Consider the following 21,754-nt stretch of genomic DNA (forward strand, 5'->3'; position numbering starts at 1 on the left):
AAATTCAAATTCTACTTCTTCCCTCCTAATTTTTCCCATATTCAAATTTTAAATGGATACCCTTGGTTTTTATGTAAAAAGTTCGTTATGGAAAAAAATACCCAAAATCCCCATGTAAAACTAAAGAGAATATGCAGCCCACAACATGTCGACAAAACTTTTTTCTATTTTCTTCATCAATCTCCTCAGGTTAAAAAGAATTTGTCATCGAGTTCGAGACAGCAATAGATTCCTCAAGGGCTTTCAGATCAATCTTCATCAATTCTTCTTTCGAAATCCACAAACTCTCTGCTTAGGCTGGTCCTCCATTGTAACAATTATTGACTATAATCCCCCTAGCAGGTAGCTATGATACGGCTTTTCAAGATCCTTTCTACCTTGTCCTCCCCCTTTTGCTTAGGTAGATGCGCTTCCCACCTAGCATCACCTTCCATATCAGCCTCCCCATGATACTTATATAGGTTGGAAATGTTGAAAATAGGAGAAATTTTATATCTTTTGGGAAGCTCCACATTGTAGATATTCTGCCCCATCTTTTGAAGTACTCGACAATGACCAATCTTCTTGTATTTAAGCTTTTGGTAAGTGAAAGTTGGACTATATGATAAAGTGCGGTGTATATAAATTTTAAATTTTCTTTTCTTTCATCGACTAGATCATTCACAATATCCAATTACAAATAGAAGCTCTCTTGAAATAAATAAATACGTGTCTCACTAGCTAGTGCTATAAACAACTCGTTTATTCAATGGATAAATTTTGACGCATTGCTTTATGAGAATAGAAGAGAATAAAAAGAAATAAGATAAAGCAAATAAAAGTAGCTGGAGACTACCACAACTTGCCTCAGTACACCCCATACTAAATGTCTTCATCCAATGGTGCTCGGGATCAATGATCAATCTCAAATCTATTAAGTATAGCAAAACCCTCTAATAATGCAAGCATAAGGCCTCAATGCCTTAGCCTTCTTTATGCCTCATTGGCTTAACCTAGAGAGATGAGAGAAAGAGAGAGATCTTGTAGGTGGAGCGTGCCCCTTCTTTCTATATATGAGAGAGAGAACATTTGAAAGAGAGAGAGAGAGAGAGTATTCCTTAAGGGGGCACGACGTGCCCCCCCCCCCTAAAGAGACAACGAGAGAGTAGAGAGAGCTTAAAGAGAGAAGATAGAAGAGAGGAGGTGTAGAGATTTTGGAGAGAGGGAACCCCTATTTATAGATTTTCTAATGCTTAGGCTTTGCTATCCTTAGTAAGTTTAAATCTAAACCATTAATCTAAAGAGATTTGTGAGGTGAAAGATGTGAGCTATACATTTCTTAGATCCACCATCAAGATTTAAATGAAGGTACTAGGACCTTATTCTCTATTTTCTCTACTTATTCCTATCAAATATTCAAATAAAAAAATAGACACATACTTTCTCTTTTTATGGATATGCATTTCATATTCATATAATATTTAAATAGTCAAATATCTTGATTCACAAGACATACCATAATTTATTGGCTTGATTCTTAAACCAAGAATGCTTTAACACAAAATTAGAAAGCTAACTTAGCATGAGGGTGCTTGGACCAAAGTGGCAAGACATCCCTCCGTGTGTGAGGAGTGTCACCCTAGGTGGCTCCAAGTGGGCCCCACACAATCTCCATGTTATTTATTATTAAGAAATAATAATGGGCCCCCACCTTTCATTGTGGGTCTCATATGTTAAGTTGATTAAAAAATAATTTTTAGATAATTATAAACAAGATTTATTTATTTTTTATTATTTGAAACATTGAAAATTGATTTCTCATAATATAAATCCAAATGGTAAAAATAAAATATCAAGGCAATCATAAAAATTCAAATAATCAGTCTAAAAACTAAATAATCAACTGTGGGCTACAATCTACACTTGCTCTATCAAACTGATGACCCACAGTCTACTACAGGGGCTCATGATTGGGTGACCAAAGTTGGCCAATAGGCTAGGGGACAAAATCTCATTCTATGGACTATAGGTTTTCCCCTAAAGATGAATCCATGGTTCCTTAGACCATGATACAATCACAGCTCTATGGTGCATAGGAGTAATTTCTCACACATGTATACACTTCACCCCTAAAGGTGGTTCGCTTTCTCCATTTGGCTATCTATGTACATGCCATGTGATGGTTCATGAATGAGGCTTTGGCCTAATCTCTAAAGAGTAACCATCATACACAAAGGTTACACAGTCTCTCAGTTCATTCATCCGAACTACTCCTTCCTCATCAAGGGATGACCTGCAGAACCATCATCAGACTATGAGCATAATTTTAGTACTTGTCTTTCTGGGTTAGGTCCTTTCTTCTACAATTCCTTCTATATTGTTGCTTTTGGTGGTTGCTTACAGCATTGCTCATGTGGCTAAATGGCCTGATCCTTTGAATTTTGGTCAGATTGTTGACATAAACATGATTTTTTTTTTTCTGGATTTTGATTTTTTCTACATTTCAGCACACTTCATCCATACTTACGGAAATAAAGCTGTTGTGGTCTCATCCTTCTCTTTTTCTATGTTCTTTATTCTCATTGGGAAAATGAGGTTTGTATTTGATATTTCTTTGTGGTTTGTTGGCATCGTTTGAGAAGATGGTTTGTTTATATTGATTGGGAGATTGGGCAGTTCTCTTTTTTGGAAAAGCTCATTCTGATTTCGTACATGGTATTTTTGATATTACAATTTGTAGATGTATCGGTTTACATACCTATGTAATACAGTTACCTCTTCTCAAAAAGTAGATATCTCTCTATTGGGTTGTTCGCATTGGCTGGGAGATTAAACTTCTTTTTTTTTATCATTTTCTTCCCTTTTCTTTGAATTGTTTGCATTAACTAGGAAGATGTGTTTTTTTATTTTGATCTCTCTCTTTAGTCATTGATTGTTTACATTCATTTTGAAGATGACTTGTCCTTTTTGAGGTATGTTGGACTCATTATCAAAAAAATTATCGCTTAAATTATTTTCCAGTTTGGGATTTGGTCGTTCATATGCAAAGCAGCCTACCTGCCGCAAACCACAAATTGATTTAATTGCATTTTGTGAAAATCCAGTAGATGGCCATCTATATTTAGAAATAGCTGCAAATTTATTTTTATGTTGCAGTCAAACAAGGGGTTAACTTTGAGCATGTTTTGATGATCTCCATAGAGATTACAGGGCCACTTATGCTTACTTTTTGTTTCTTTTTTCTTTCTAGTTTTATTTTCTTGTTGTGAATCATCATTCATCCCATTATTATTTTTTATATCATCGGTTGTCAACATACAATGTTATATTATAGGAGCTGAGGTAGTATAGATTATTGGTTTTACTCTGATAATCTTGTTTGGATCACAGAGTTTTAAACTAAAGTATCTAGGATTTCTAGACCATAGCTTTAAAGGATTTTCACTAAAATTTGGTTAAAGTGTTTGGTAAACCCAATTATTCTCATTACGTTCTTTTATTTCATTTAAACACTCACCACGTTTTTATGGCGTCAACCCTATTTGGCATCTATACTTGTGTTCAACAAGTATTGGTATTGATACCTTCTCACCTTTTAGGATAAAATGAGCTTGGTGTCATGAATTTCTATTGGATAGTGATTTTGAAGGAAAGCTATTTTCAAAAATAAAATCACCATGCATAAAAAGAAAACATAGAATTTTTGGAATATAAAATTTTTGAAATAATTTTTTTTGTATTTCCTAACCAAACTGATAATTTTTTGGCTTTATACTCTATTTCAGTATTATTATCATCAATACCAATTGTATGTAACGAAGTATTCATTTTTTTTCCCATTTTTCTAATGGTAATGTAGTTGGGTTACAGACACATGTTGTTGCTCCTATATCAATTAGAATATCAAGATAATATGATTTATATCCTGAAAAATTAAATTTACCTAAAACGAACATATATCGCTTTCAGTTTTGATTATGTGAAAAGATGATTTTTTTCATCTCCTATTTTCATTCTAGATATAGTTATGGATTGTTGAGTCTCTTCTTGATATTATTGATTATTTTTCTGCTCATCTGCTTCTGTTTGTAGAGAAGAACTAGATCTAAGAAATATATGAATTTGAATATTCTTGTATCCCAATGGTTTTTGGTTTACTATAGCTTTTGATTTTTGATCTAGTTGTTCGAAACTCATTCTTCTTTCATCAATAAAATTTCTGGGTTTTTCAAAGCTTAATCTTTTATTAGAGAAGCGTAGATCATTAAAATATATGTTGTTTTCAAAGGCTTGGAAAGTAATAGACATACTCCTTTTTTGGAAGTTTTTTTGTAAAATTTTCAATTAGCCAATTAGAAGAGATCTCAAGATCTCGCCAGTTGATTAATCTTGGTTGGATTTCTGCATCAAAGTTACGAGATTCAAAGATTTCTACAAATCTACTGTCAATATTCTTTGTAGAAGTCTTAGTCACACTAATTCATTGATTGTTTTCCATTCTATTGCAAGATCAAAACTATCTCATTCTATTCCAATATTTTTTGTTTGGGTTAAAATTTTGACAGTATCTTGAATGTTTTTATCTTGCACTGAGATGAAATAATTAGGTTTTATTTTGAACCAAACTCTTTCAGTGACAAGATTAGATTGTACACCTTCTATTATTGCCTTAATACGATCATTGAATCTTTTGTCCAAACCAAAGCAACCACGAATTTTGGCGTATCTATCTCTTGTCGAAATAATGCTATTATTTTGATTAGGATTACACCAATATGCATATATCTGAGTTTCTGATATTGCTTTATGAGTTTTACAAATTTGATTTTGTAAAAAATTGCTATTTCAACGGAACTATTTTCTGAGGCTTTCGCAGTTTTATTACCACTAAAATGTTCAAAGTGTCTAGTATTCCAAAATTGGAACTTTAACAGTTTATATATTTCTTTTTTCTTAAGAGTCTTTAAATTTTCTAATTTAGACTCATCGATTGTATATTCTTCACGAATTACATCTCCTAATTTGGGAACTTCTTGATGCTCTTCATAAGGAACTCTGTTATATGTTCTTTATTCATCATGAAGACTATTTCTGATTATGAATAACTACTTTTTGATTCAGTCTCAACTTCAAATATAATTGGTTCATTATCGAAAATTTCTTCTCTGAAACAAATTTCATAATCATTTTCTTCAATGATTTTCATCATTTTCTTAACTTTTTTTCCTTTGAGGACAATTTGCAGCAATATGTCGTTCTTCATTGCATCTATAACATCGACAACTCTTTTTGGGTTTGTTGATGTTCTTCTTGACTACATGTCGTTTTTTACGATTGAAGTTTCTCTTTTAATTCCACTTCTTCCATTTGAAAGTTTTCTTTTTGAAAAATTTATTTTGTTTTTTTATTTTTGCAACCCAATTCAAAATTGTTTTTTAGAATTCAGCTACAATCTTTTTCTCCAAGTCCTTTATTGACTTGTTTATTTGCTTTTAAGTCTAAGCAATTCAATTTTTTGGAAAACAAATCTTATTCTATTTCCCAAAGTATCAGTTAATGATGTATCACTTACATACTTACTATATTCAGTGCTACAAATTTCATCCCATGGTTATAGTAATTTATGAAAAATTTGTTTTTTTCTTAGTTCTGATTTATTTTCATTCAGCATTTGGTACTATTTTTTAAATTCTTTAGCAAAAGCTTCGAATTCTTTAATGTTACAAATTCAATTTTATAGAAATTTTATAGGATAGAGTTTTAACTAGTGAAAAGGGGTAAGATCCTAGTCAATTTTTGTATTTTTTGTAAGATGGATGCAGAGGATAGCAGTCACCCCTTTCTCCACTGCTCTTCAGTCTGTCCTCTCTAGAGTTGGTAGCTTCGATCTCTAACTGGAGGTAGATCATGTCAAAGAAAATCCAGGACTTCTTACTCAGATTTTTCACCCTCCTTTCCCCTCGATGGGCATTCATTTGTAGAAGACTCTTGTTGCTGCTATACTATGGTACCTCTAGAAAGAGAGGAATTCTAGAATCTTTGAAGGGAAATCACAAGAGGCAGAGTACATCAGGAATCAAATCCTTCGAGGGAAGATCCAATGGGCTTAGACCCTCACGAACCTTAATAGTTACCCCAAAGAGGTCTTTTACTCCCAATTCTCAGATATTTTGATGCGTAATTCTAAAAAAGTCACAAGGTCCGCATGCTGGCTTCTACCTCCAATAGGGTGGCTGCAATTGAACTTTGATGGTAGTGTTCGACCAAATGATCCTGAAAAACCACCTTAGAAAGACTATTTTTACATACAAGGGTAGTCTGTTGTTTTGTGGCATTAATGAAATTGAGCTTCGAGCAGTGGAGGAAGGGGTCCTTAGACTTGACTGCAAACAAGACCCTGTAGCAATGGATTTCGATCATGGACGAAATTCAATTAGCCATCCTTGACGAAGAGGTAATATTTTGCTACGTAAATCGAGAAAAAAATGGCGATGTAGATGCTTCAGCTAGGCTTGTCTCTTAACGTCTATCATCCCTGTCGTATGTCCTTCTTCCTCTCTTTTTTAACTTTTCTTTTGTTACTCTCTTTATAATACTATGTAACTCTGAGCCTTCGATCAATTTTAATGAAATCTCTTGTTCACGTTAAAAAAAAAAAAACCATACTCCCAATTGTCAATAAATAAATGAATGAATAAATAGCCATAATTTCAATTTTAATTTGTATTAAAATTGCAATTTGAGACATTTACACTTCTCAATAAGGTGCACTAGAAAAAATAGCTTTTGAAAGGTAAATTGTGGCCGTCCATCTAATCTGGAGCGTTGGAGGTGGTTGTGCATGAATTTGAGTAAGTAATTTGAATGTCCATATTATGTGGAACGCTCTACTATTATCCCTCAAATAAACATGGAAAGAGATTTTAAGCACAAGAAAATTGTACTCCCACGATTTTAACACCAAAAATCTTCGACCGCTTGGGTACTATATATCTCAGTTCTGAAGAATTATCACCACACAATATAAATTTTTTTTGGCAGAAGCCACACAATATAATTTATAGTCTAGGGGTGGCAATGGACCCATACCCGACATTCAAAACCGACCCAGGTCTGGGTATGGGTCAAAAAATTAGATCTAGCGGGTTGGGTTTGAGTCTAAATATTGGACCTGAACACCATTCGGGTTTGGATTTGGGTCCATATGGACCGACCTGACCCGAGAAGTGTTATTATTTGAATAATGTTTAATATATAATTTTAATAATATTGAATTAAATATAAATATCTATTTATAGTTTGGATACATTTATATATTTAACATAATGTTGGAATATATATATATATATATATATATATATATATATATATATATATATATATATATATATGTTTTATTTTTGGGTCGGGTCCAATTGGATCTGCGTCTATATATATATAGATACTTTTGTTTTATTTTTGGGTTGGGTTCAATTGGATTTGCGCCCGGCCAGACCCAACCTGTTTGCCACCCTATTTATGGAGCTCCTTTTCTTTGAAATTAAAAAATAATTTCAAAATTATCAAATTTACAATGAGGTCCATTTTTTGTCCTTATTTTTCATTACCGAAATTACCCCAGATTCGAGCTTTGAAGGGCCGGACTACATTTTTTGTTATTAAGGATAACTCAGATCCTTTTAAAGGTTGAACTAAACTTTTACTGTTAAAATAAATTTGATTCCTTCAAGAGTCAAAATTTATTTATTATTAATTATTATTACTGAAATTACCCCAAATTAGAGCTCTGAAGGGCCGGACTAAATTTTTTGTTATTAAGGATCACCCAGATCCTTTTAAGGGTTGAACTAAACTTTTTATTGTTAAAATAAGTTTGACTCTTCAAGGGTCGAAATTTATTTATTAATAATAATAATAATAATAATATTATTATTATTATTATTATTATTATTATTATTATTATTATTATTATTATTATTATTATTATTATTAATAAAAGCCATCCTTCCAAACTTCGAAAGAGAGAGAGAAGGGCTTCATGGAAGTGAGAGGTTATCAGGAGAGATACGTGTTTGGAGAAACAAGGGAGGAGAGATAGAGTGAGAAACACAAGAAGAGAAAGAACGAGAGAAGTTCGAGGTATATAAGTGAAGAGAGAGAAAGAGAGAATTTCGAGGTATATAAGTGAAGAGAGAGAAACGATTGGGCTTAAAAATAACATGTCTTTCTCACATTTGTTTAGGTTAAAAAATAAGTTTAAAGTGGCCAGGGGATTAAAAGATATGTTTGAAACCTTGAGTTTATCAAGAAATGAAACCTAAAATTAAGGGATATGGAGATATTTTCCTTTATTATTATTAAAGTAATAATCCTATCAGACTCTCTTACACCCATGTGTGTAGAACTCTAAAAGATCACCATTAAATTTGGCATAAATCTCTAGAAAAGTAATCATATAGGTATGAAACTTGACTTTTCTAGAGATCTGTGCCAAATTTAATGGTGATCATTTGGGATCCGATACATATGGGTGGGGGAGGGTCTCACAAGGTCATTTCCTTTTTTATTATTATTATTATTATTATTATTATTATTATTATTATTATTATTAAAAAAGAGTCAAAACGTAATTGGTTAGTGCTTGATGACTTGGAATGCTATGTCCTAGGCTCAATTCTTACAAAGGGCCCTCTCCCCCACTAACTCATCCCAAAAAGAAAAGATTTTTTTTTTTTAAAAGTGGTTAGGGTCAGAAGATATATTTTGAAACCTTGGGTTTATCGAAAAATAAAACCTAAAATTAGAGGATATGGAGATATTTTTCTTTATTATTATTATTATTTAAAAGAAAAAAAGAGTCTAAGCTTAATTGGTTAGTGTTTGACAACTTAGAATGCTATGTCCTAAAGCTTCAATTCCTACGAAGGGCTCTCTCCCCTACTAACTCTCCCCAAAAAGAGCTATGTTTTTTGTTTTCGTTTAAAGTGGTCAGGGTCAGAAGATATCTTTTGAAACCTTAGATTTATCACAAAAATGAAACTTAAAATTGGGAGATATAGATATATTTTTCATTATTATTAATATTATTATTATTTTTTAAAAAATCCAAGCTTAATTGGTTAGTGCTTGACGACTTAGAATGCTATGTCGTAAGGCTTCAATTCCTACAAAGGGCCCTCACGCCTGCTAACTCTTCCCAAAAAAAAAAAGCTATTTTTTTTTGTTTCAAAAATTTGTAATTCTTGACAACTTGAGAAGCTATTTTTTTGTTTCAAAAATTTACAGTCCTGTAGGTCCTATTTTTTTGTTTCAAAAATTTATAGTCCTATTTTTTTGTTTCAAAAATTTGTTTAAAAAATTTATAGTCCTGTAGGTCCCCCCCACGACCACAAGGTTAAGAGCCTTGCGCTCTACCAACTGAGCTAGGCGAGCTTGTTGTTTGACATTTCTCGTAATATCTAAAATAATATAATATATTACCTTTTGTGATGTCGTCCACGGTGGATATAATGGCATGAAATAGTTTTAGATCTCTCTCTTCACGCACTACTCTCTAAGATTTATGACATCAAGATCTCTCTACCCATTTTCTGTTTAAATAGATCACTATCATATAAGATGTCTCTCTTAGTTGTGTGAGATGGCCCAAATTCCTTGCTAGATTTAGTTAAGCGAAAAGTTTACATATAGCCAAGGCTCTAAATAATTAATTAGAGCATATGTCAAAAATTTCATTAGAAGAGTTTGTTTTGATGTTTAAATATCCTCAAATTGATCATCTCAACATCAAGATGCGTGGACATGAGAAAAAAATAGATTTCAAGTTTTAGAAATAGTGTATTTGTAACACATCTTTGAACCGTCAATTTTCAAGATTTTCAAGTTTTTCTACACTATTATTGAAGCTTTAGTATTTATAAATAAAGATGAAAACATATTTTAAGGCTATCACAAAGATTTTTAGTATTGAAACCGTATTTCTCGATACTATTTGAAGGTAAGCTCAAATTTGATTGATTAGAGCCTAGGCTCTATACAAACCGCTCCCCTTTAGTTAAAATTATATTAATAATTTGTTCACCCCATGGATCCTTAAGATGCCAAATAATTAAAAATTTAAGATCTTCAAAATCCAAAATTACTTCTTCAAAGGTAATACTTGGGGATTTTTTTAAATTTTTTTGCCCTCACTAAATTTTTAAATATTCAATAGTTGAATAAATAGAAATATATGATCCAGCGGGAAAATGCAATTTTAGATTCTAAAAATCTAAAAATTTAATATCAAAGTAAATTTTGGACTTTTAAATTTGAAAATGTTGGGGAGGCGAAAATGTAATTTTTGGATTTTGAAAATCCAAAAATCCAGTTTCCAAATAAATTTGGATATTCAAATTCCAAAATTGTTGAGGCACTAAAATGAATTTTTGGGATTTTTAAAATTGAAAAATTAAAAGTTCAAATTTCATATTTTCAAAATCCAAAAGTTTTGGGATGCTTTTTTGGGTAAATATAATTGTTGGGACACTAATGTTTTTCAAATTTCGGATTTGTAAAATCCAAAAACTTAATTTTAAAATAAATTTAGGTTTTTCAAAATCCAAAATTGTTGGGACTCTTTTTTCCAAAATCCGAAATTGTTAGGACACTAAAATGTAACTTTTGGATTTTCAAAATCCAAAAATTCAATTTTCAAATAAATTTTGCATTTCCAAGATCTGAAATTGTTGGGTCATTTTCTTTCGGTAAATATAGTTGTTCGAACACTATTTTGGTTTTTTGCAGTTTTTTGGATTTTAAAATCTAAAAATATAATTATCAAGTAAATTTTGGATTTTCAAAATGCACTTTTTCATGGGCCTTACATTTTATGATACTACAAGAAAACGGAGATCATACGATCATACCTTTCTCAACATATTGAACAAAGGGCGAGCTTTCTATGCTTCTTCTACCACATAAAACTTATATACTTCCCCTTATCTAACCGTCCATTTTTGATGGAAGCTTAAGATTGCCCCAATCAAAATGTCACGTCTCTACACTATTTTATTATTATTATTATTATTATTATTATTATTATTTTCTATAAACTATTTTTACATCAAATTGTGGACGTCCAATGCTCTATTAAACTCGTACTAGCGAAACATATAAAAATAATATTTTCAATAAAATAAAATGACCAAAATACCCTTGAAAGATTCAAAGGGTAATTTGGTTATTATATTTATCGATAAATTATTTTTAATATTTTTTATACATGCGCCCTAATGAGAAGGCAAGTACCAAATTTCATGTTCATACAATTTGTATAAGAAAAACTAAAACTAAAATACTTTGAGACGTTAGATCTAAGATCAAACGGTGAGTGGCTGTCTTGATCAAAATTGGACAGCTAAATAATAGGGGAAGTATAGATCTTCTATGCTGTACGGAAAATATAGAAACATTTCCCTTGAAAAAAATAGAGCATGTTCTCAAAATTTGCATGCCATCATAGAACGAAGCTAGATCGTCTCAGAGTTAAAATAATCATTGAGGACAACATTCCATAAAGGAAAAAGTTCATATAAGGTTGCAATCTCAAAATGTAGAATTACAAAATGCACCTCAATAATCCATCGAAGAATGTTGTTTTAATATTGAAATACCCTCTAATTGGTCATCTCAACATCGAGATGTATGAATCTGAAAAAAAAAAAAAAAAAAAAAAAAAGATTTTGGGTTCCATAAATAGTGCATTTGGCAACGCATTGTCTAGATTCTTCATTTCCAAGATTTTTATTTATTTATAGATCTACTTGATTTTGACCATTTTTTAAGTTTAAAATTTTATAATTAGATATAAAAATAGATTTTGAGATATTTCTAGGAATTTTTTACCCCAAAATTATATGTTAAGATAAAATTTGGAAGTGAGCCTCAATTAGATGGTTTAAGGTTGCAACTTTATAAAAACCACAACCTTACCTAAATCAATATTTACCGTTGCCTGAAAACTCTCTCTTTCTCTCTCTAAGATTCTAGATTGTTGTGGATAAATTTCGATAGAGGTAATATGAATGCTTATGAAACATCTAGATATCTCATTTTAGGGGTATGACATTTGAATTTTTACACACTAATCGTCGTTTTTTTCTTAATACCAAAATCTTGGTATCTCATTTTGAGAAGCATAATATTTGATTTCCTACATGTTTTTAGAATTTTTTTTATGGGTGCAGTTGGCATACGAATGCATTCGTAGTTGTAGAGGTAAGGTGCACCTTCAAATTTTATCATGGTATATAATTTTGATATAAAATGTTCTTCGGATTATCTCAAAATCTATTTTTATATCTAATTATAAAATTTTCAATTTCAAAAATGGTGAAAATAAAGTAGGTCTATAAACATATGAAAATTTTGAAAATAGACGGTGTAGATAATATGTTGTAAAATGTATTATTTCTAATACTTAAAATCTTTTTATTTTTCATGGTCATACATCTCGATGTCGAGATAATCAATCAAAGGGTTTTTTAACATTAAAACTACATTTTTCGATGAATTTTTAAACTGCCTCCGTAGTTTTACATTATAAGGTTGCATCATTATATAAACTTTTTCCTTTTTTTATTACACGTCTTTATATACCTTGTATTTGTAAAAAAACACGGGCGGAGCACGTACATTTCGCTACGTATACATAAGGAATAAACACATTCCACCACAAAATCCCAACTTTCAGGTTAAGGGAGAAATATGGACTAATAAAAGGAGCAATACACATTTCAAATCTCATTACGATTTGGTGGAAAATTGTCCAATTTCCTGAGGAGGAAACACTATGGACCTCTTTGGGTGCATAGATTTTAAGACATGGATTTCTAATATATTGGATATTGTCAAAATCCAGTTGTTTAATGACTAAAATACTTAAAATCATCAAAATCAAAATTTTGGAAATAAGATATACTTTTCCATGATTTCATTTTCACATCAAAACCTGTTCTTTTGTAGTTTCAAGGCCCATGGATTTCGCTCATTAGTTCCCTTGACTCAAAACATAGAGAGAATTTGGTAGGTATGAAAATTTTAGAGAGAGAAAGTATATAAATTTTGTAGAGAGTGAAACAATCTCAATTTTTAAAGAGAAAAACTATCTCAAATTTTAACTTTTAAAGAGAAAGTATGTTAAAATTTTAGAGAGAGAAAGCATGTTAAAATTTTAGAGAGACAGTACCAAATCTGTTTAGAGAGATGAACTATCTCAAAATTTTAGAGAGAGAAACTATCGCAAATTTTAACTTTTAGAGAGAAAAAATCTGTTAAAATTTTAGAGAGATAAAGTACCAAATTTTTTAGAGAGATAAACTATCTCAAAATTTTAGAGCGATAAACTATCTCAAATTTTAAGTTTTAGAGAGAAACTATCATATTTTAGAGAGAGAAAGTACATGCAAATTTTTAGATAGAGAAGCTATATCAAATTTTAGAGAGAGTACCTAAAATTTTTTAGAAATAGAAACTATTTCAAAATTTTTTAAAGAGAGAAACTATATCAAATTTTAAGTTTTAGAAAGAGAAAGTGTTCTTAAAATTGTAGAGAGACAGTATTCTTAAACTTGTAGAGAGAAACTATTATAAATTTTAGAAAGAGAAATGGCAAAAAAAAAAAATTAGAGAGAGAAACTATCTCGAATTTTAAGTTTTAGAGATAAACTATATCGAATTTTGAATTTTAGAAAGAGAAAATATATTAAAATTTTAGAAATATAAATTATATCAAATTTTAGAAAGAGAAATTACCTAAAACTTTTTAGAGATAGAAACTATCTCAAAATTTTTGAGAGAGAAACCATCGCAAAATTTATGTTTTAGAGAGAGAAAGTATATTAACATTTTAAATAGATAATTATATCAAATTTTAAATAGAGAAAGTACATGAAATTTTTAGAGTGAGAAACCATCTCAAAATTTAAGTTTTAGAGAGGGAAAGTATCTTAAATTTTAACGTTTTGAGAGAGAAAGTATATCAATGTTTAGAGAGACACTATATCTAATTTTAAAGAGAGAAACTATTTCAAAATTTTAGAGAGAGAAACTATTTCAAACATGAAGTTTTAGAGAGAGAAAGCTTCCTAAATTTAAGAGTAACTATATCAAATTTTAGAGAGAGAGTATATAATTTTTTTAAAAAAAATAAACTATCACAAAATTTTTAGAGAGAAATTATCTCAAATGCTAGCTTTTAGAAAGAGAAAGTATATTAAAATTTGATAGAAAAACTATATCATATTTTAGAGAGAGAAACTACTTTAAAATATTTAGAGAGAGAAGCTATCTCAAAATTATTGACGAGGGGAACTATCTCAAGTTTTAAGTTTCAGAGAGAGAGAGTATCTTAAAATTTTAGAAAGAGAAATTATATTAAATTTTAGAGCGAGTAAAACATTTAAAATTTTTAGAGAGAGAAATTATCTCAAATTTTTTAGATATACAATTTCAATATTTTAGATAGAAAGTATATTAAATTTGAGAGAGACAAACCATATTAAATTTTAGAGAGAGAAACCATCTCAAAATTTTTATAGATACACTATTCCAAATTTTGAGTTATAGAGAGAGAAAGTATATAAAAATTTTAGAGAGAGAAATTGTATCAAGTTTTGTTACCAAATAATGGACATGGAAGTATATTAAATTTTAGATAGAAAGTATATTAAATTTTAGATAGACAAACCATAATAAATTTTAGAGAGAGAAACTATCTTAAAATTTTTATAGATACACTATCCCAAATTTTGAGTTTTAGAGAGAGAAAGTATATAAAAATTTTAGAGAGAGAAATTGTATCAAGTTACCAAAAAGCGGACATGGAAGTGATTGCCAATAATCCATGAATTTTGTATGGTTTATCCAAACAAGAGATTTGAGGAATCCATGAAAAAAATCCTTGATATTGAAAATTCATAGATTTATTTGGATTTCAAATATCTGGGATTCTTAATTTCCTCCAATCCAAATGGGCCATGGTTTATTACTTGGACTCTTATATAAGGGAAAAGTTTATATAAGGTTGCAACTTTAAAATGTAGAATTAAAGTTGCACCTCAAAAATCTATTAGAAAATATTGTTTTAATGTTGAAAAATACTCTAATTGATCATCTCGACATCGAGATGTATAACTATGAAAAACAAAAAAGATTTTGAGTTCCAGAAATAGTGTATCTTACAACATATTTTCTATAGTCCATTTTTAAGATTTTTATATATTTATAGATGAACTTGACTTTAATCATTTTTAGAGTTTAAAATTTTATAAATTAGAGATAGATTTTTTTTTCAGATAAAATTAAACATTTTTTAGACTAGAATTACATGTAATGATAAACTGTGGAGTTATGCCTTAATTAGATTGTTTAAGGTTACTTTATACCATAGAAGTAAGGTGCATCTCAAAAATCAAGTAAAAAAAAAAGTGTTTTGAAGATGGAAAACTTTTCAATTGATCATCTCGACATTGAGATATAGAGCTATAACAAAAAAAAACAAAATCTCAAGTCCAAAAAATAGTGCATATTGTAACAAATTATCTTGACCGTCTATTTTCAAGATTTTCAAGTGTTTATAGATTTATTTGATCTCTACATTTTTTTAGACTTTGAAATTTCTTAATTAGGAGCAAATATGGATTTTCAAGCCATTGAAAGGTTTCCAACACCAGAATTATATCTTTGTGGCAAAAGTTAGAGGTGTGCCGTACTTGAATAGTATAGAGTGGGCAACTTGTACAAATGTCACTCCTCCAAGTATAGAGTGGGAACCTTGCACAAACCTCACTCAATAATATATGGAAAAGATTTCTATGCTTCTCCTACAACATAAAAGATATATACTTCCCCCTTCATGTAGCAGTCTAATTTAGATCAAGTGAGCTACTAACCATTGAATCTAGATCCAACACCTCATAGTATTTTATTTTTAATTTTTTTTACTAACTATATGAATATAAAATTTGGTACGTTCCATCACGTCAATGGGATGCACCTAAATAAAATATTAAAAATATATTTTTGATAAAATAAAATAACCAAAATGCATTCGAAACTTTTAAGGGTATTTTAAACATTTTGTTTTATTGAAAATATTTTTTTATATTTTTTATAGGTGCGAGTTCAAGAGAAGATTGGATGCCCAAATTTTGGTGTCAAAACGTTTTGTATAAATAAAAATAAAAATTAAAAAATATAGAAAGTAACATCGTCATTGGAGTCATCTAAGCCGTCCATTTAGAATTGACTGTCGGTTAAAGGGCAAAAGTTTTATGATGTAGAGGAAACATAAAAAGCTTCCCATAATATATAGTTTGGAAAAGTGTTTTGTAAGTCAGCAGATTCACTTGCGCACTGACTCATAAACGTCCATCTTTACTACTAAAGATTCCTATGCAATGGATAGGACAAAAATTCTAAAAAGAAGGTTTGAAAATTTTATTTAATTTTTTACATTCATGATCTTAGATCACGGATCTCTACAAATTTGGATCCAAGATGTATAAAAAAAATGGGTGTCAAAGGGAGCCTGCAATAGAATACTATGAGTCGGGAAACTCATGAAAACAAGCTCCATATAAATTTATACTATTATTTGTTTTTTTATGATTCCCACAAAAACGAAAAATCTGACATATTGTCCTGTTTTCTTTTGTCCTTTTAGAGGGAAATGCTTACTTCATCAATATTGCCCTTCTTACATTTACATAAGGAAACTTGTTTCATGTGGTCTGGACCGCATGAAACAATGTGCGGTCCCAAGTGATAAAACATCCACCTTATCCAAATAGGTGGTCCATCTAAAATAATTGAAATTAATGGTCCAAATATTTTTTTCACAAAATTATTATTTCTACTTTTTAAAATTTATTTATTTTTCAAATTCATGATCTCCACGTTAAAAAATTACATGTTCTTAAAAATTAAGTCCAAAAAACAATCAGGGACTCATTTCTACATGGACTCATAGAAACCATATCCTTCACATATGGCTGATATCTCCAAATTGCGTGTCACAGTAAGGCTACTTAAAAAACTTAACCTGCGATTTGTTTGGAGACAGTTCCTCTAAAAAGTCTTCTCATATTAATTGCTTGTAACCTTTTGAATATTAATGGGAGACAATGGAACTCTATGTGTCATGTTGTTGTACCCTGAGGCCATTCCTCTATAAAAGTCCTCTCTCTCTCTCTCTCTCTCTCCCTACATCATCATAAGAGCATTGATTAAAATATAACTCATGGTAATATGAACAGTACTTGTCAATAGATATACATTGGAGTGAATGAGACCATCGACATGGGAGGGGAGGAAGAATACATCAAATACATAAGGATATGAATGAACACGTTACTGTTATTCATGACTGAATGTAAAAAACCAGTGAATGCTGGGAGGAAGAATACATCAAATACATAAGGATATGAATGAACACATTACTGTTATTCATGACTGAATGTACAAAACCAGTGAATGCGGAATCACTGAATAATTACATGAAGAACGAATGAGTTTATGTATATGCATATGAATGTAAAAAACTTTGAATGAATGAGGCAAAGACTGGTAAGATGCATGGAGAGTAGAGGACTCTTGATGTTGATGGCTATGGTAAGATGCTCAAAATCCATATCCATCAAGTCTGACAAACCAGTGATTCTAGTCTCCCATGCCCCTTCAAGGTTCTTGATCCCAAAAAAAGCCAGAGGAGGGGCCACCAACCGACCATTGACAACTTGGAAGGAAATCATCTTCTTAAAGAAGCTGAAGCGGCAGGGTGGAAGAATACATCCAATACATAAGGATATGAATGAATGAATACATGACTGTTATTCATGAATGAACGCACAAAACCAGTGAATGTGAAATCACTGAATAACTACATGAAGAATGAATAAGTTTATGTATATGCATATGAATGTACAAAAAAATTGAATGAATGAACCAAAGACTGGTTAGATGCATGGAAAGCAGAGGACTCTGATGTTGCTGGCTATGGTAAAATGCTCAAAACCCATATCCATCAAGTCTGATACACCAATGATTCTAGTCTTCCCATGACCCTTCAAGCTTCTTGATCCCTAATAAAGTCTGGAGGAGGGGCCACCAACCAACCATTGATGACTTCGAAGGAAATCATCTTCTTGAAGAAGCTGAAGCGGCAGGGTGTGAACATCTCCCCCATTAAAATTGTCAAAACCATTCAATTTTACAATGTCATCCAATCCAACGAAATCAGTCTCATCCAAAGGTTTCACAGTTTCTGTTATCAATCTCGCACTGGCTTTATCGATCTCCATATCTAACGATGCCAACATAGATTGGGGACTCTCACTGGAATGAACCCCAAGGTAGCTATCATTGAGAAAATGCAGACATTCATTGATTTCTTGGTGCTTTCTAACTAAGTCTCTACTTAGTTTGTCAATTTGGGCTTCCAAAGTGCTATAAGCATCTATCTTTCTTTTGCTCCAGTTGCTCTTAGCTAAGATGATGCATCTTTCGAAAACAGGCATATGTGTCGACTGGTCCTCTGGCCATGTCTCAAGCTCACCATTGGGACCAAAACAAATTACGCACACGTCAATATTGCAAAGAGTGGATAACTCAGAAGCCTTTTTCTTAATCCCCTTCAATCTCATCTTAAATCTGTTGCTATTTGAGCTGGGAAGTCGACCCATTTTGATCTGATAATATACAGGAGCTTGTAAGGAAATGGATCCATTAAGCAAAATTAAGGCAATTTTTTGTTCTCGGTAAGCAAATCAAGATATTCAACAAGAGTGGAGACAGGATAATATAAGTATTTTTTAGGACAATTACAAATTAACAACCGGCATTGCCATATATTAACAAATTATAGAAGATAGACAATAAGTACTCTTTACAATTTCTTGTAAATATTTGATTTGAAGCATGGGATTTGGTATGAGAGTTTTTCACACCATATGGCTGGCATATTGGGATAGCCTGCATCCACGAGGTAGAATTTACCTAAGACAAATATGAACCTCCAAACGTCTGACAAAGAATAATTGCATAATACCTGCCTCTATATTCATCTTAAGGGAACTCTAAATTGAAACAAATAGCACATTCAAAGGTGCCACAAGAATCTTAGTGAGAGTCAAAGTTGGGAGCAGATGCTCTTGCAAGAGATGAAGTTAAAAGAAAATATGTATTTACTACACAAACTGCCCTTTGAAAAAGTCCTGGAGGTGCTAATTCCTTGTAGCTAGAGACACGATTTTCTAATTACTCTTGACTCAATTTATCAAAGTGCAGATATAAAGATGAAAATAATTAAACAGTAACTTCTTAAGAAAAAGGTGTGACAGACATCCAGCATCCAAGTTCCATTGGATCAAAGAAGGTCCAAGATTTGTCATACTCAACATCATGGAATTGGGAATCCAAAAACTATTCCCTCATTTGTGTCACTACAATTTTCCAAAAAGCACAAACAAATCAAATCATCCTTAATCCCATATATATCAGGCTACCTATGTCACTTCAATTCTTCAATTCTCCAATTTTCAGGGATGTTAGGTGTCCTACCCTAGCTGCATTTCTCTTAAGAAGTTCCTCATTTTCATCAATTTCAATTTTGCTATAGCATTACCATTACAAAGCATATTGTCGAGGCAACAACACAAACTTGATGAATAATCGAAATGTAATCCATACATACAAATTATGAGTTAAAATAGTACGAATGGTGTAATTCAGAAAAAATTATAGAAACTATATTATTAAAAAGAGAAAATCATACCAAATGGAAAAAGTAGACATAACCCATCTTTGATTTTCCTCTTTTACTTTTTAAATCTAAGGAAAGGACTAAAGAAATCGTATAATAAAACTACAGAAGAGCAATCGGCATTCAAAATAAAACCCAATTTCACCAACACAAATCCTCACTAATTAAGCAACCATAAATTTCATAAAATTGAAATAATTGATAAATTGATCAAATGCAGCTAAAAGAGACCAATATAATATACAAAAAATGAATAAACAATGAAGAGATTCACAACCAAAATCCGGCTTCTAGCTCTTAGCCTTCATTGAACAAGAAAAATAGAGCATTCCAAAGCTTGCAGGACCAGCTCCACTTGATCATTATCCATTGACCAATTCCATATATAAACAAAATAGAAAGTGCGTTTTTAATGGATTACTGAAAAAAAACCAATACTAAAAATAAAAAACCAGAAAAATACAGCAAAGAAAACCTATTCACTTTTTTTTTTTTTTTTCAGAGAATGGAATGTTGTTGTGAATTTATCATGAAGAATCCTTACGCTACGGATATAATGTCGGTTCTATTTACCCCAAGTAAGCAAACCCACATATCAAAGTTAGATTAAATTTTGTTTTTGCCCATAGATTCTGACAAATACAACATTCTGACAAATACAACACACAGTTAGAAGAAATTCCTTTTTTTCATTAGAAGCAGAGAAAATAGACCAAAGCATCAATCTCATGGAGTCATCAACAGCCTCATACACAATGATTTACCTCCAACAAAAAGAAAAACCAGCAAAAAAAAATAAAATAAAAGGAAAACCAGCAAAAAGGAGAAGAAAAAGAACCTTACCTTTTGTTGAAAATGATGAAGAATGTTGAAGAAGATGAGACTTCGAAATGGATTATCGTCTCAGAGAGAGAGAGAGAGAGAGAAGAGCAGAAGAGGCAGCGGGGGTGAGAGACCTTTAAGCCGCTGTTTTCACGCTAAAACCCCTTTTATTTATTTGATTTTTTTTTGGAACGATCGTCTGGATTTTGAATAGAGTCCGGTTTGCATAGAGCCTAAGCTCTAAACAATCAAATTAGACCCTATCTTCAAAATAGTGTAGAGAATTATGGTTTCACTACTGGAAATGTTTGTGATAGCCTTAAAACATATCTTCAAATTTATTTATAAAGTTTAAAGCTTTATAAATGGTGTAGATCGACAGATCTATGAAAACTTGAAAAATCTTAAAAATTGATCGTCCAAAAATACATTATAAAATACACTATTTCCAAAACTTGAAATCCAATTATTTTTCATGTCCATGTATTTTAGTATCAATATGATCAATTTAAATATATTTAAGCATCAAAACGACATCTTTTAATGAAATTTTTGAGGTACGGTCAAATTTGATTGTTTAGAGCCTCAGCTTCATATAAACTTTTCTCTTTTGAATATACCTATCTAAATTGTAGACGCCGATTTTGAAGATATAAAAATCTGGGAGCATAGCGCGCACAAAGAGCTTTTTTTTTCCGTTAAATTAATTTTCCCGTTGAATTATCATTGAACTCATTCCTTTCAAATTCTCCTTTCCCTCTCTCTCTCTCCACTATTTCTCTTCCGTTAAAAAGGTCCCCCTCTCTCTCTCCACCTCTTTCTCTCTCATCTATTGTCACCGACTCTTCTTCCCTTATCTCTCGTATCCTCCAAGCAAGAAGTATTTGAATGAACCGGTAAAAAGCGAGTGAAGACAAAAGCAACAACTATGATATATTTTGAGTGTTTGAAAAATCAATTCGAAATGGTTAATCAAATATGAGGTCAGAAGCAGTTAGGTCCAAATCGGGCTAACCGGGTGATTAACCGCGCCAGTTTGATTCGGTAGAATTTTATTTTTTAAATGGATCAAAAAAAATCAAAATATATGAAAAAATATTGATAAGTATATACTAAGAAAATTATCTCTAATATACATAAATTTTAATAAAA

General features: G+C 31.1%; 1 protein-coding gene across 1 annotated transcript; it reads right to left on the reverse strand.

Annotated features, from left to right (window-relative positions):
- Positions 1-2,163: 2,163 nt before the first annotated feature.
- Positions 2,164-21,128, reverse strand: LOC18425775 (uncharacterized). The gene is given in 5 exon segments (XM_088871729.1): positions 2,164-2,272; positions 11,319-11,392; positions 17,843-17,899; positions 18,105-18,707; positions 20,624-21,128. Coding segments are annotated over 4 exon segments (837 nt in total). The 5' UTR covers positions 18,702-18,707; positions 20,624-21,128.
- Positions 21,129-21,754: the final 626 nt, after the last annotated feature.

The sequence above is a fragment of the Amborella trichopoda genome, chromosome 1 (genome assembly GCF_054954075.1).
Source record: "Amborella trichopoda isolate Santa Cruz 75 chromosome 1, AtrichopodaSantaCruz75HAP2 v2.0, whole genome shotgun sequence".
Lineage (NCBI taxonomy): Eukaryota > Viridiplantae > Streptophyta > Magnoliopsida > Amborellales > Amborellaceae > Amborella > Amborella trichopoda.